Source organism: Lytechinus pictus, chromosome 11 (assembly GCF_037042905.1).
Source record: "Lytechinus pictus isolate F3 Inbred chromosome 11, Lp3.0, whole genome shotgun sequence".
Classification (NCBI taxonomy): domain Eukaryota; kingdom Metazoa; phylum Echinodermata; class Echinoidea; order Temnopleuroida; family Toxopneustidae; genus Lytechinus; species Lytechinus pictus.
In genome coordinates this window covers 2,053,742-2,067,042 of record NC_087255.1, presented here as the reverse complement: position 1 = coordinate 2,067,042, position 13,301 = coordinate 2,053,742, and the positions used below count along the sequence as shown (strand labels likewise).

At 37.0% G+C, this 13,301-nt stretch overlaps 1 protein-coding gene across 3 annotated transcripts in view; it reads left to right on the top strand.

Moving 5' to 3' along the window:
* The first annotated feature begins 9,348 nt into the window (after positions 1-9,348).
* Positions 9,349-13,301, top strand: part of LOC129271264 (tyrosine-protein kinase SYK-like) — a 48,687-nt gene continuing 44,734 nt past the window's right edge. The window contains exons 1-2 of one of the 3 annotated variants that reach the window (XM_064106434.1): positions 9,349-9,495; positions 10,158-10,434. Coding sequence is in view for 2 of the 3 variants with exons in the window: in XM_064106432.1 (XP_063962502.1) it covers positions 12,348-12,384 (37 nt within the window). In the remaining variant the exon portion in view is untranslated. Of the gene's footprint in view, positions 9,496-10,157; positions 10,435-12,116; positions 12,385-13,301 lie in introns of those variants that run through there. The other 2 variants (XM_064106432.1, XM_064106433.1) reach the window with 2 other exon arrangements.

The following is a 13,301-nucleotide window of genomic DNA, read 5'->3' as shown; positions in this document are numbered from 1 at the left end:
AGGCATGAATCCACAATTTGCCACTCTCCACCCAGGTGTTAAATGGGTACCCAGTAGGATGCGAAAGCCTATGTACTGTAGTATGCCTAGCAATTGAGTCTTGGAACTCTTGTTGGAATGCTCCCCAGGGAGTGGAGAAAGTGCAAGCATATTGTGTATGGGCATGTCAGGATCCGATGACCAGGGTAATAATAATTGTGATGTAAAGCGCTTAGAAACAAGGTGTAATAAGCTAGCCTCGAGGACTCCATGATGATTTTTAAAAATATTTTTACATCTACTTTTTCATCAGGGAGCCTTGAAAACCTTCCCATGGACGCATAAGCGAGACCTATACACCCGGATGGATTTCCCTAGGAAATCCCTATTCAGAGGGTGAAGTCGGTTTGTATCTATTTATTTTATTTATCTATGAACCTTCATACGCCTACTGTGTATGAAGGTGTAAAAAGTGTGTTAGTAAAAAGATGAAAAATTCGAGGTTTCTTACCAGACCGATCTCGCGTAGATCCCTCGATCCATTTGTAAACAAAGCAAATACAATAGGCTTGACCCTTGAACCACTTCGTTATGACGTACCTTCGATTAGCGATGTTACAAAATGCTGTTTTGAAGAACAATTTTTAGATATTATATTATTATTTAATAAATAATAAAATTTGATATGTGATTATAAATAATTATTATAATAATTATTATTTATAATCACGTATTAAATAGATACAAACCGATGTCACCTTCTAAATATGGATTTCCTAGAGAAATCCATATGGGTGTATAGGTCTCGCTTATGCGTCTATGGGAAGGTTTTCAAGGCTCCGTGATGAAAAAGTAGATGTCAAAATATTTTATAAAAGTATCATCACGGAGTCCTCAAGGCTAGTAATAAGCGCGATATAAACGCAACTATTATTTTTATTATTCAGGCTGCAATTATTTCCTTCAATGCATGTACATGTAAAGTTAGATCTAACATTCAAGATCTCCCTGGGCCAAGCCTGGTGGCCAAAGCCTAAATTCTTCTATATAGGCATTCACTATTCCCCATTTATACTTCCAACATTTTCTAGCATTTTTACTAATTTTGTTATTATTCCTTTCACACAAGGCATGTCATTATCATGGTTGGACCCCCTTTAAGTGCATTAATGGGCAAGGAGCTCAGAGAAGACCCCCCCCCCCCCCAAATAAAAAAAAATAATGATTCTGTCAAAATTAGACTGGAAAAACACTGGTCCTCCATACTCAAAATTCTCCCATAAGGTCCACACATGTTAGTCAGTTGTTTTAACTCGAAGGAACGAACGGAAGTAATTCAGGATCATCTACTTCTTTCGCACAGTGATGATGATGATGATAATGATGAATAAAAATGATAATGAGATGACAGTTAAGGCAAAGAAACATTTAGGGCTAATCATCAGAAAATGTACACATGTGCATGACATGTAGATTGTAAGTAGGCCTATACGTATGTTGTCTTTAAAGTTCCCTTAAGGCCACCGCACACCTTACGACCCGACCAGTCGCCGACTGGCTTGCGACTGGGTGAGGGGAGATGTGACGTCACAGCTCTTGTCAGCTTCGAGTCGCAGACCGGTCAGAGACAAGTCGCAAGGAAAATCGGAAGGATTTGACATGTCGAATCCTTATGACTGGATTGCAAGCTTAATCCAACTTCCAACCAATCAGACAGCAGAGTTGCACGACGCGTATATGATAAACAACGCGCATACGCAGTAGTAAGCGCACTTTCTCAGTTGCTATGCCAAAAAGCAAAAAGCGCATGCGTGAGTCGCAGATCGGATCGCAAGGTGTGCGGTGTCGAGGCTTATGACTGCCTTGCGACTCATCTCCCCTCACTCAGTCGCAAGCCAGTCGGCGACCAGTCGGGTCGTAAGGTGTGCGGTGGCCTTTAGCTCTGCTAAAACGTCCAGGAAGGAAGGCTCGACAGAGTTCAGAGACCTGGAAAATCACTATCTGATCTACAAAGAAAGACAGAGCTCATGAAGGAGTAAGAGAGAGAGGAAGGGGGGGGGGGGCACCCGGCAGTGTGTTGAAGCATATATGTTGATGTTGTCCTACAAGAAAGGGCCTGATGATGATGATGGTAATGATATGGTGGCATTGAAAGCTTTTTTTTTTGGGGGGGGGGCAGTTAGTGATGTGTAGTTTGACCCTCCAATTTTTTGTCTGCTCGGGCCATTCTGTGGCTTCTGTTTAACAATTTAATAATGATCATTATTTGTTGCTTTTGATATTGCTTTTGTTGATGTTCCACTTTTATTTGTATTATTTTTTTTAATCAATGTTTATATACATATAGAGAAGATACAGCGAGAATCAAGTTAGGGAATAGTAAAGCCTGTATTTCACGGGGCTCACAAATGTTTTCCGAAAGTTTTGCAAGGATGCGAATGTTGAAAAATGGAAAAGTCCAATATTTGTATCTTTTGTGTGCAAAATATGCGTTAAATGTTCGGAAGCTTTGCCTACTGTTCGTAGCTGTAGCTAAATTTTGTTCGCAAGTAATTTTAGGTTTTCTCAAATGTTCTTATGCTTTTCATTCGTGAATGACCCTCCAAGTTACCCTCGAAAGTATTTGGCAAGTGCACGATGTGCGTACCTTTTTCACATAAGATTTGAATGTTGGACTTTGCCATTTTTTATACAGACTTGCAAAACTTTCATAAAACATTTGTGAGCACCATAAAAAATTAGGCTTTGGAAATTCAGATTCGGGGGGGGGGGGGTAAAGCTATTTTCAGGATGTATCTTTTCTATTTTCATGACAGGTGTAATAGGAGAGGGTTTGTTTTAGAGGAATGTAATGATATATATTGAGATTCGTTTGGGGCATCCTGTATTGTGTTTATTCTAAGAGTGATTTATAAATAAAAGAGTTCAAACATCTGGGATCCTAGGGTCCAATAATTTATTATTTCCTTTTCGAGTTCTGAGCCTTCATTCCATTGTGCTCTCTCATTGTTTTTTTTATCTTTTTGATCTAAAGGACAATCCTTTCTCATAGAGCTCTTCTACGCATGGTGAGGGTTGAATTCTAGCTCAGTAACTTGTGTTTGCAAAGTACTAAATGAAAATCTACTATTATGAGCTTATTGTTGTATGGTTTCAATGTAGGTGTGTACAATCATGTATCATTGATTTAGAGTAACTCCAGCTCAGGATAAAATGCATGTACATGTACATGTAATTATGGAGAGCTTTATGTTAAAGGGTACCCCAGGAACCATACTATTCGATATCAGTTCTACATTATGAAGAGAGGTAATTTATTTTCCATCCTTAAGAAATAAAACAACAACACTTACAGTAATTGGATGTTGTTAGGTATTTCCAAACATTGGCTCAGATTGGCACTATTTAGAAGGGCATGTATGTTGTTGTACATAGAAATTCATGGAATGATTTCACTTCTCAAATTTGATCAGCATTTCTGGTTATACATGTACTAGAGAAAAGCTTTCACCTTTGTTCTGTGTACTGTCCTTCAATGTAGGTATTATTTGGTATCAAGCAATTATAGAAAAAAGAAATGGAGCAAATTGCAATGCAATACCAAGAAAATTATTTCCTGGCAATCTGACATAAGATATTGTATGACTTGATGTCTTTATCCATAGAATGCCAATTCAGGACATTATTGTTAAATTTAAACTACTAGTATGATTCATTTATGTTTTGATTTTCAAATAGAGATTTTCACAGATTGTAACAAAGAAATTAACATTATGATAGCTGCCTTTTAAAAAGATCGCTTTATACATGTATGAACTTGGCAAATACTAGCTTATGTTTTTCACTTTAAAAAAAAGTTCTCATATATATGCAGATTATCATGAAGCTTTGAGATTGATATCTCAGAACTATTTACAACTCAGTTTCTATTACTACTGTACTAAATTTTTGAAAACATGACCTACAATAGCCCCCTTCAAAATTTGCTGAGAAGATATTTGATGTTTAATTCTATTTCTGTGGGAAATCGAATATTTCCTTGTTCTGGTCTAATTTCCTTGAGAGTATGATCACTCTGCTCTACTCTCTGAATTAGCATATTTATCAGTGGCAAAAAGAAGCATGATCAAATTCACCAGGGTCATTTGGAAACCTTCCTTTTTTTTTTTTACAAAAAAAAATTATTGTACAAATAGCAGAAAATTAATTGATGTAGGTTTGAGAAAAATCCATCAAAGAATTAAAAAGTTATTAGAATTTTAAGCATTTGATTTGTGACGTCAGCCCAATCAGCTTTCCTACATATACATATTGTATGTTAAAAACTCAATGAAATGTCATTTTCTGAGAAAATTGAAAATGGTTTTTACTGTACATGTACCTTCATTTAGACAAATCATTTCATACCCGTTCTTAAAACGAAAACAAAAATAAGTCATGACGAACCATTAACAAAAAATTGAAATTTATGCATTGTATACATAACATACTGTATAGGGCAGCTGCTCGTTTTAGATGTCACAAATCAAAAATTTAAAATTTCATTAACTTTGTTTTCAATAATCTCAAATGGATTTTCCTCAAACCTTCACCAATTTTTTGTTTTGTTTTTTGTTGTTGCTATTTTTACAACAAACTTTTCTTCAGGGTGAACTTCCCTATTAAATACCTGAGCAAACTTTCAACCTGTCTCTTGCAGGTCTCCAAACCATTAACGATTTTACGGTATGCCGTAAAGTTCTTGGTACCCTGTAATTTTCTTTTCAGGAATTTAAATCTTGTCTGTGGATTACGGTCACAAAATTCAAGATCATTCATTCTTTTAAAAAAGGTAAAAATATGTTTCCTTTTGTGTTTGACTTGTCAAATGAAGCCCTGTGTGATCTGTAGGCCGACCTGGGATAAGAATCTAAACCAGAAAGGATACGAGGCAGCAGGTAGGAAGAGTTCCAGTAACAAGGATGCAAACCAAGGACTTTGAACAGGAAATACATGTCTCACTAATATTACAGAAAGAAAGCAGAGTTCTATTAGCCCATGATAGCGTCAGAGAGTCATAGACAGCGTTCTCACTACGTTCCTAAAACTAGTTTACAGGAAATAGTGGAAACTAGTTTAACGTGTAATGAGAACGGTCGAAGCGATCTTCCAAACCGGTTCATTAAACCACCTCGCGATGTAGTTTTCAAGATCGCTTTGCCTTGTTAAACTTGTTTTAGCGTATGTGAGGAAACAACCATTTTTCGTGAAGCGATCTTCGCACATTTTGAGCGCACTACTCCACACGACAGGTGTAGGAATGCCTACGCTGCGGTTTCGAATTTTGCGCGAAACGTGTCACCCCACTGAGAGCATTTCCATAGCAACAAGATCGCTTTACGTGAAGTGATTTTGAAAACCACTTTCGTGTGATCAAATGGGAACGCTGGCAAAGCAATCTTTCAAGCAATCTGGTTTCCTGAACTGGTTTCCAGTAAACTAGTTTTAAAAAGCATAAGAACGGTGTCTGTTCTCATCTTCTTTCTTGAACTTATTTCCCTTAAACTAGAGAAGATCACTTTGCTGGCGTCCTCATCACCATCTCCTATGCTGCAGTTTCAAATTTTGTGCGAAATATGTGACTCCAGTGATGGCATTCCCATAGCAACAGGACCACTTTACGTGACGCTATCTTGGGCTAATAGAACTCTGCTTTCTTTTCTGTAATATTAGTGAGACATGTTTTTCCAGATCCACTTCACATGAAGTGGTCCTGTTAATGGGAACACTGTCACTGGACTCACATATTTAGCGCAAAATTTGAAACTGCAGGCATTCTACACAGTGTATGTACTGAGAAGGGCATCCAAAAAATGTATACTTCCATGGAAGATCGCTTCCCGAAGAATGGATATGTCCTCACCTACATTTAAAAAAAGCTTAGCAAGGCAAAGCGGTCTTAGAAAACACATCGCGATGTGGTTTTCAAACTGGTTTGGACGACCACGTACATGTAAGATTGTTTCCAAGGCTGTTTTGAACGTTCCCATTACTCGTTAAACTGGTTTCCACTAAACTGATTTAAGGGGGTAGATGAGAACAGGGTCAGAGAGAAGAGTCCGGTGAACACACTTTCATAGAGGTGTTTAAACAAATAAAATCATTCAGGTCTTTGACCTGTGCATTTAAAAGGTGAGGTTTGGGGAGGAAAGAAGAAATTTGTGGATCTGTTTTTACATTGGGATCATAAAATCATGTGAAAATGTAATTTTGAGCATGGCGGTGAGAGATTGAGGAACAGATATAGATCGATAGTGCAGGTATCTAAATAAAATCCACTTTACAAAAGAGTCACAGTGTGGGAAAGGAAAACTTTACTTGGAAATTATGGGAGGTATATTTTGAATAATATGAAGTGTTTTCTATTTTGAACAGTGAAGGAAGGTGCATTCAAGGTATATCATATTTGTTTTTAACGTTTGAAATTGTATGGAATTCCTGTATTGGTCACTTGCCCCACAGTACAGTCCATTGACATTAAAAGTAAAATTCCCTCTATTGCTGTCAAAATCTGTACGACCTTTAGAACCTCTTCAAAGAAAATTTCAAATTTGGGGGTGAGGGTACAATTTTGTACATTTGGATCTGCTGTGACCTTTTGAAAATAATAGGAAAACGTTTTTTAAAGGCCAATTCCAACTCAACAACAAGTTGATTTTAATAAATTTAAGAATATTAATTAAAAACAAGCAATGTATTCCTAATTCAAGTAGCATCACATTTTAAGTTTAAATCAACTTGGCACTCCCTGTTCTCGACCTTCCCCTCTGAAATATCATAAATCCTTTCAAGTTCACGAATCACGATGATCCCTCATCTTGTCTTATTTCCTTTATAACGTTATGAAGAACTTTTCCTTCACTATGAAGTTACAACGTTGTATGGGGATGCTCTTTATATTATAATGTTTCTTGATCAAATTACAGGAGTATAAAAAAGCATTTTGTGTCTGTCTTCACAGGCTGTGAGATGCATTGCTAAAGGCTATTTTATGCAAGGATGAACAAGATGCATTCAAGTTGACATTTGGACGGAAAATAGAGAGGATTGATTGATAGTGCAGTCATGTATTTGATATGTGTATGAACCCTACACAAGGGGCCCAGTAATCTGGCTACAAATTCAATTCTATTAAGTTATCGAGTTAGTAGCTACAGTGAAGTGTGTGTACATATGTCTACAGAATAAATGTGAACATTTTGTGATCCAAGTAAAAGAAGGGAGAAAGAGATACCTGGGTTATCTATCATTCTTTGATCATTTCACATTTATATTTGCATTAAATCGATTGGATACAAAGGTCTTTACAAATTCAAGGGCTACGTTACGTTTTTTTTAATTTTTATAATAATTCCACATACATGTACAATATGAGCTCAGGGTAATTGGCCAGGGCTGTGCACCCAAGGATTTGGTTCACTATTATTCATGTTCATACATGTACATTTAGCCAGGGGCGGATCCAGGAATTTTCAAAGAGGGGGAGGCACATTTTCTGAGGAAAATTTGACAAGCAAAAAAAAAAAGAAAGGTTTTCACCTAAAATTGAGGGTCATTTCGTCCACATAAAATTTGACAAGCAAAAAAAAAAGTCCTCACTTGTGTATGAATTACATATTCCCATTGAAAGTATATGCTGTGACTTAAAGGGGGGGGGGCACACTTGTGAAATAACGGCATACATGTATTTACATTACAAATTTTGATCATGGCTCTCAAAGGAGGGGGGCATGGGCCGGATGTTACCCCCCCCCCATGGTCATTGTGCATGGTGGCTTAGTTGCGGGATGACAAGATATTCCTCAAGTCCTATCCCCCTTTTTTTCATTATTGTCCATTAGAAGCCAGCTGCCTTTGTGTGTGGTGGAGGCAACAATCTTTTCACTTAATTTCGTTGTCTCATGACGTAGATGAGCATGTAATTGTATGTATTGAGCCTGTACATGTAGTAGACAGAAGAGTCCCTATATGGAATCATACAATGTAGGCGACGACGAGTAGGCCTACATTTTGCAATAAAGCTCATTGCACACAATGCATGTATTGTAAGAATTACTCAGCAGGTACATGTAACTCCATATGACAATGCAAGAAATTGTTAGCAGTGAAATTCATTAGCGGTACATGTATGTGTACATGCCCTTCTGCTCAGATTGGGGTATTTTCATAATAGAGTTCACACAACAAGAAAATGTTAGTTTGTCGAATTTAGTGATTACTTCTGATTTTAATACAATAATCAGTCAGGTTTGTATGGATACAGGGGAACCCATGTCAGTCATATTGTACAGTACATGTACTTCTGATTTTCATCATGATCTGTCAGAAATGCATTACTTTTTTTTCTTTAAATGCCATTGTTTTCGTGAGAGATTTTCCCTGTGCCTCAAATGTGAACACAATCATAATTTGAAAATTCCCTTTTGAGACCCTTTTATACCTGGCATCCATGCGTGAATAACTGTTACACCTGTATGCTTGCTGAATGCTGTACAGACTGGGCTCTTACACCTGGGTGTTTTAGCCAGCATATGCCAATGTATGTGTTGCAAGCTATTTTCACATTTAATATTCTTATTTCTCAATATCAAGAATAACCCTTTCACACAAAGCATAAATTTATGTTTTGTGTTTTATACCAAAGGGCAATTCTTCATATTAAGAATGGATGCTTCATATCAAGACTTAAAATATATTGAGAAAAAGCTTGCCTTGCGTCAGAATACACTGTACATTGGCTAAAATGCCCAGGGGCCCATCGCAGAAAAAGATGCGACCAAACACAACTCCAAAAATCAAATAAAATCAAATAAGAATCATCTTGACTTTCAAATTTTAACCGAGGAAACATGCATATTTAATAATACATGTAGGGACTTGGGCTTGATTATTTGAGTTGAGTTTAAACACAATTAGCCCTGTTTTATCATACTCGGTATTTGTTGAGCCATTGAATGTTTTGGTTTTTCCACCCTCATGTGCAAATGTAGTGTAAAAAGATCTAATTCAAATAGCGTAAACACAGCCAATGTGTACCTCTTACTTCGCACGTTGGCTTGCCATGAGAAAAGTGCACTTTCATTCAATGGTTGGGAATAACAGGAAATGGAACGGAGACAGAACAAGGAAGTCAGAATGTAATTGTGGAGTATTAATTAAATCCAAGCTGGCCCATTTTATACGATATAGGTTGGAGAGGGAGAGGCTGCTGTATAAACTATGGCAGAGAGCCAGACTGTGCCTGCAAAAATTTAGGTTTGTGAGTGAATGAATGACTGACTGCTCTGTTTGGGATTTTTTAAAGAAGGTGAGACAAGGAAAAGAGGATGAAAGATTGGACATAGGAAGGTGGTTAAATCTTTTTTGTGAGAGAGATAGATGGACATTGATTATGAGGTATTTCCGAGGAAAGAAAAACAAGTGGAAATCTCAGTGGCTGCTCAATGCAAAGGAGTCTAATTACTTGTATTAAAAAAGGTAATAAGATTAAAACAAACCTGATGCCGTGTTGGTTATTATACCTGCTTTAATCACCTATACATTTTTAACTCTGGACTCTGAGGGTTTGGAAAATAAAAATGATTTTTGTTTTGAGTGTTAGCTTTGCAGACCTGTGTAGAAGTGGTCTTCGATTTAGGTTCAGATCAAGTCTGTGCGCTGGTATTCTTCAGTAACGCATACTGTAGGTCCATGCTACCTGTTGATTGTTTGCAAGTTTGGTACACTTGGGTTGTTATAATCACCACTTATATTTTGATCAACTTCTTTTTCGGGCTTTTGTATTTTAGAATATAAAGGAGAGATGTGAAGATGTGGTGAAGAAAGATTAAAAAAGAAATTAATTAAATCAAACTAAAAGGATGAAAGTGCAGGGCATTCTAAGTATATTTTACTCTTTGATAATGAAAGCGTTTTATATCATAACATAAATAATGTATAACATGTACATGTTTATACAGATACAGGTATGTTCTGGGTATGTTGTCATTTCACTTTCAAATTCCATTTTATATCTTAAAAACTATATTTTTCTACAGTATTCAGTCATTCCAAAGATTACTATTTTGATATTGTGCAATATCCTGTATTCAATTGTATCTTAAGTACGTTTTTTCTTTCTCACTTAATTTTCTTTCCAGAATCTATCTTGTTCATCTTCATCTTTTATAAATAAGTGAAGGAAGTTGGTTCATTTGAGATCCAGGAATCACCCATCACATGGTGCCACTTCAGGAATCCTTAAGCAAGCACAAGAGGCTGTCTGAAGTGTAGCTCATATCATAGAAACCAGTGTGTGGGACTGAGGCAGCTTGATAATGGGGCCATAGTGATGTAACAGATGAAAGGCCTTTCATGAGCTCCATGATGAAAGTTGAGGATACTTCTGCATCAGGCATACTTGCTTGTAATGTGACGGTTAGTATGACGAATTGTATCCTCCTTTCCGAACGTTTTTTTTTTCACAGTTGGCAAATATTTTTGATTCAAGAGAAACGGCAATGATGAAAATCCTTTGTTTTTAGTTCCTGAAAAGAAAATATCAAAGATCACATTTATGGGGGTCTCCATGTTTTGAATAACACCCTTTTATTGATTTAATTATTTGATTTGCTGACATAAACTGAAGATGGTATTTAGAGTGAACGTCGAATGGTGCATATCTCGTTATGAGATGATTATGCTTTCAAAAGACTTCTGATCAACCTGGCTTTAACTCAGGCAGTTCATGTTCACAGGTATCGATGGGTTCGATAAAAAGAATCTTAATTTTAGATTTGTACACACCTGGATGGGGGTATACACTGCAATATGGATGAATTTCTTGCTGAAGGAAATAGGGTCAACTGAGATTTGAACCTCTGTCCCTCTGATTTAGTAGCAAGCTGTGCAAACAATGGCTGTTTGGTCAATCTGGATCATTATTTTATTCATATTCTGTTCAAATACTGACTAGAAAACCAGTCAGAAATTGTTTTTGAATACTTGCATAAATTTGCAATCCATTACAAACCTTTATGTATTAATGGGGGGCGAATGTCATAGGCTTTTATTGATAACGACTTCACTGTATCGGATGTACTTGATACAAGGCCTCACATCATTTCCATGGTAAAATACACAGTGTCATATCCTTGTAATAGAGAATGTTAAGTTAGCAATGAAGAAAGGAAGTTCACTTTCTTCATGTTACATTACTGTGCTCATTCAAAATGTATGGTAGGAGAAAACAAGCAGTTTTAACATTACTGACCCAAGTGAGTTCAGATATTTAGGGCAAATATTTGCATTTAACACCTACATTTATTTAAAACACCTACAACATTAAAGGTTGTCCATTATGAAACAAATATATATTTCAGTTTTTCAAACAAACATCATATTTGTAGGATATGTTCAGGTATAACTGTATGAGGATGGTAAAAATGAAGTAACATAGATACGTGTACAAAGTATTAATGGGGAGAAAACACATCAACATCAGAATAATAATACTCGCTTTTCCCAAATGGCCTAAAAGCAGTCACAATTTCAAATTACCTAATACTGTACATTGAAATACAAAACCATTAATAGACTAGATAGCAAACCTATTAATAACGAAGGCAGTTGCCTATTAAGAATAAAAGAGTTTTTTAGGGATTTCCTGAATGATTCCATATTGAGGATTATCTTAATGTGAGAGAGAAAAAGGCTCTCTACAACAAAAGTTTCCTGTTTTATCTTGCAGCGAAGTTAAGATAAAAATGGTTTTTATGCTCTGTTCCCCCTCCCCCCTCTCTCTCCCCCTTGGGCCTGTACCACTGGGCCATCCAGGGATGTGGCATACCACAGTGTTGCCTTGCCGAGGAAACAGTTATTGTCCCCCTTTTTTTTCAGCAACAGCAGAGGATGGGTTTAATTTCCTGTTTGTTTGTCCCTGTGGAGCCTACAGAATGCTGCTCTTGCTTGCCAAGTTTTCTTTCCTTTCACCCTTGCCCACATACTCTCTCTCTTTCTGTCCCCCCTCCCGTTGACTCTCTCTCTCTCTCTCATTCTATATTTAAATGCGCACACCTATTTCTGGGACGCAGCGAGCATCGGGGGCATCAGGTTCCGGTCTTAGTTTATGTGCCGCTGCATGTTGACGACTCTCTCTATCAGCTGGCTATAACTTGGTCAGTTAGTTCATGAAGCCATTCAGGGGTGATATCTTGCTGATGTGTGCATGCGAGCTGGAGGGGTCTGCAAGCTCTCTGCATTCCACTTGTATACTTTCACTTGAGGAAGTTCTTGCCAAAGCTCTAGAAGTGGAAGTTCTCTTGTGGATGTCTGATTGATACAGGATTGTAATGGAGATTCATAACAAGTTGTGTAGCCTTCAGCTAGGTGAGATTAACTCAGATTTATTACTTCTTGTTACATCTGTAGTTGCCAACTATTTATCAGGAACGGTCTCTATATTGGATATAACCAAAAAGAGCGATTTGCAGCTGTAACGAGCCTGTGTCTCTATTTTGGTTAAAGTCTTGTCAGTAGTAAGACATGTGTGTAGGAAGTTAAGAAATTTTTCTTATCTTTGACATTTTTATTCATAATTTGTTCCTCTCTTGGACTGGAACAGTTGGTATATTTTTAATGACTTTTTTCTTTAATGTTTCATTTTTGCTTTTATAAAAATTAGGGAGTTCTCGAAACTGCAACGGGGACGGATTGAAGAATGTATCGAAAATGCCTATCAAATCACAATGAACAGCTGGGAGGTCTTTGTCGAAAATTGGTGATCTAGAACAGTAAATTTTGTCCTCAATTTCTGAGCTGAAGAAAATATGCATTTATGTTGTTTGTCCAGAGTCCAGGACGAAACTGCTGTTTTTAATTCACCACTTTTTGACAAAGACTTGGTTGTGCTTTGTCATGAAGGGCATTTGAATAGATCTATTATGTGTCATGGAAGCGAAAACACCCTCATTTGGTATCTGGGAAACACTGATCCCAAATGCAACCTTTTCCATGTTTACAAAATACAAGACTATGAGAAATGAAGAATACGAGCAAGTTTATAGTACATAGTCAAACCTGTCTACTCATGTATAGAGACAGATATAAAGGCTTGGTTTCACTGCACTTCACGGATGCAGAGAGGATGTAAAACGGAAAAGAATCTTGCCATTCGTTGGAATACGTTATGTATCGGTTGTATACTCTTTGCATACGTGTTTCATACGCTCTATATCCATTGAGCATCCGTCCACTGTGATTTCATTGTTTGCACATTTTGTCCATTGTGTGGAGCAGATAAAAAC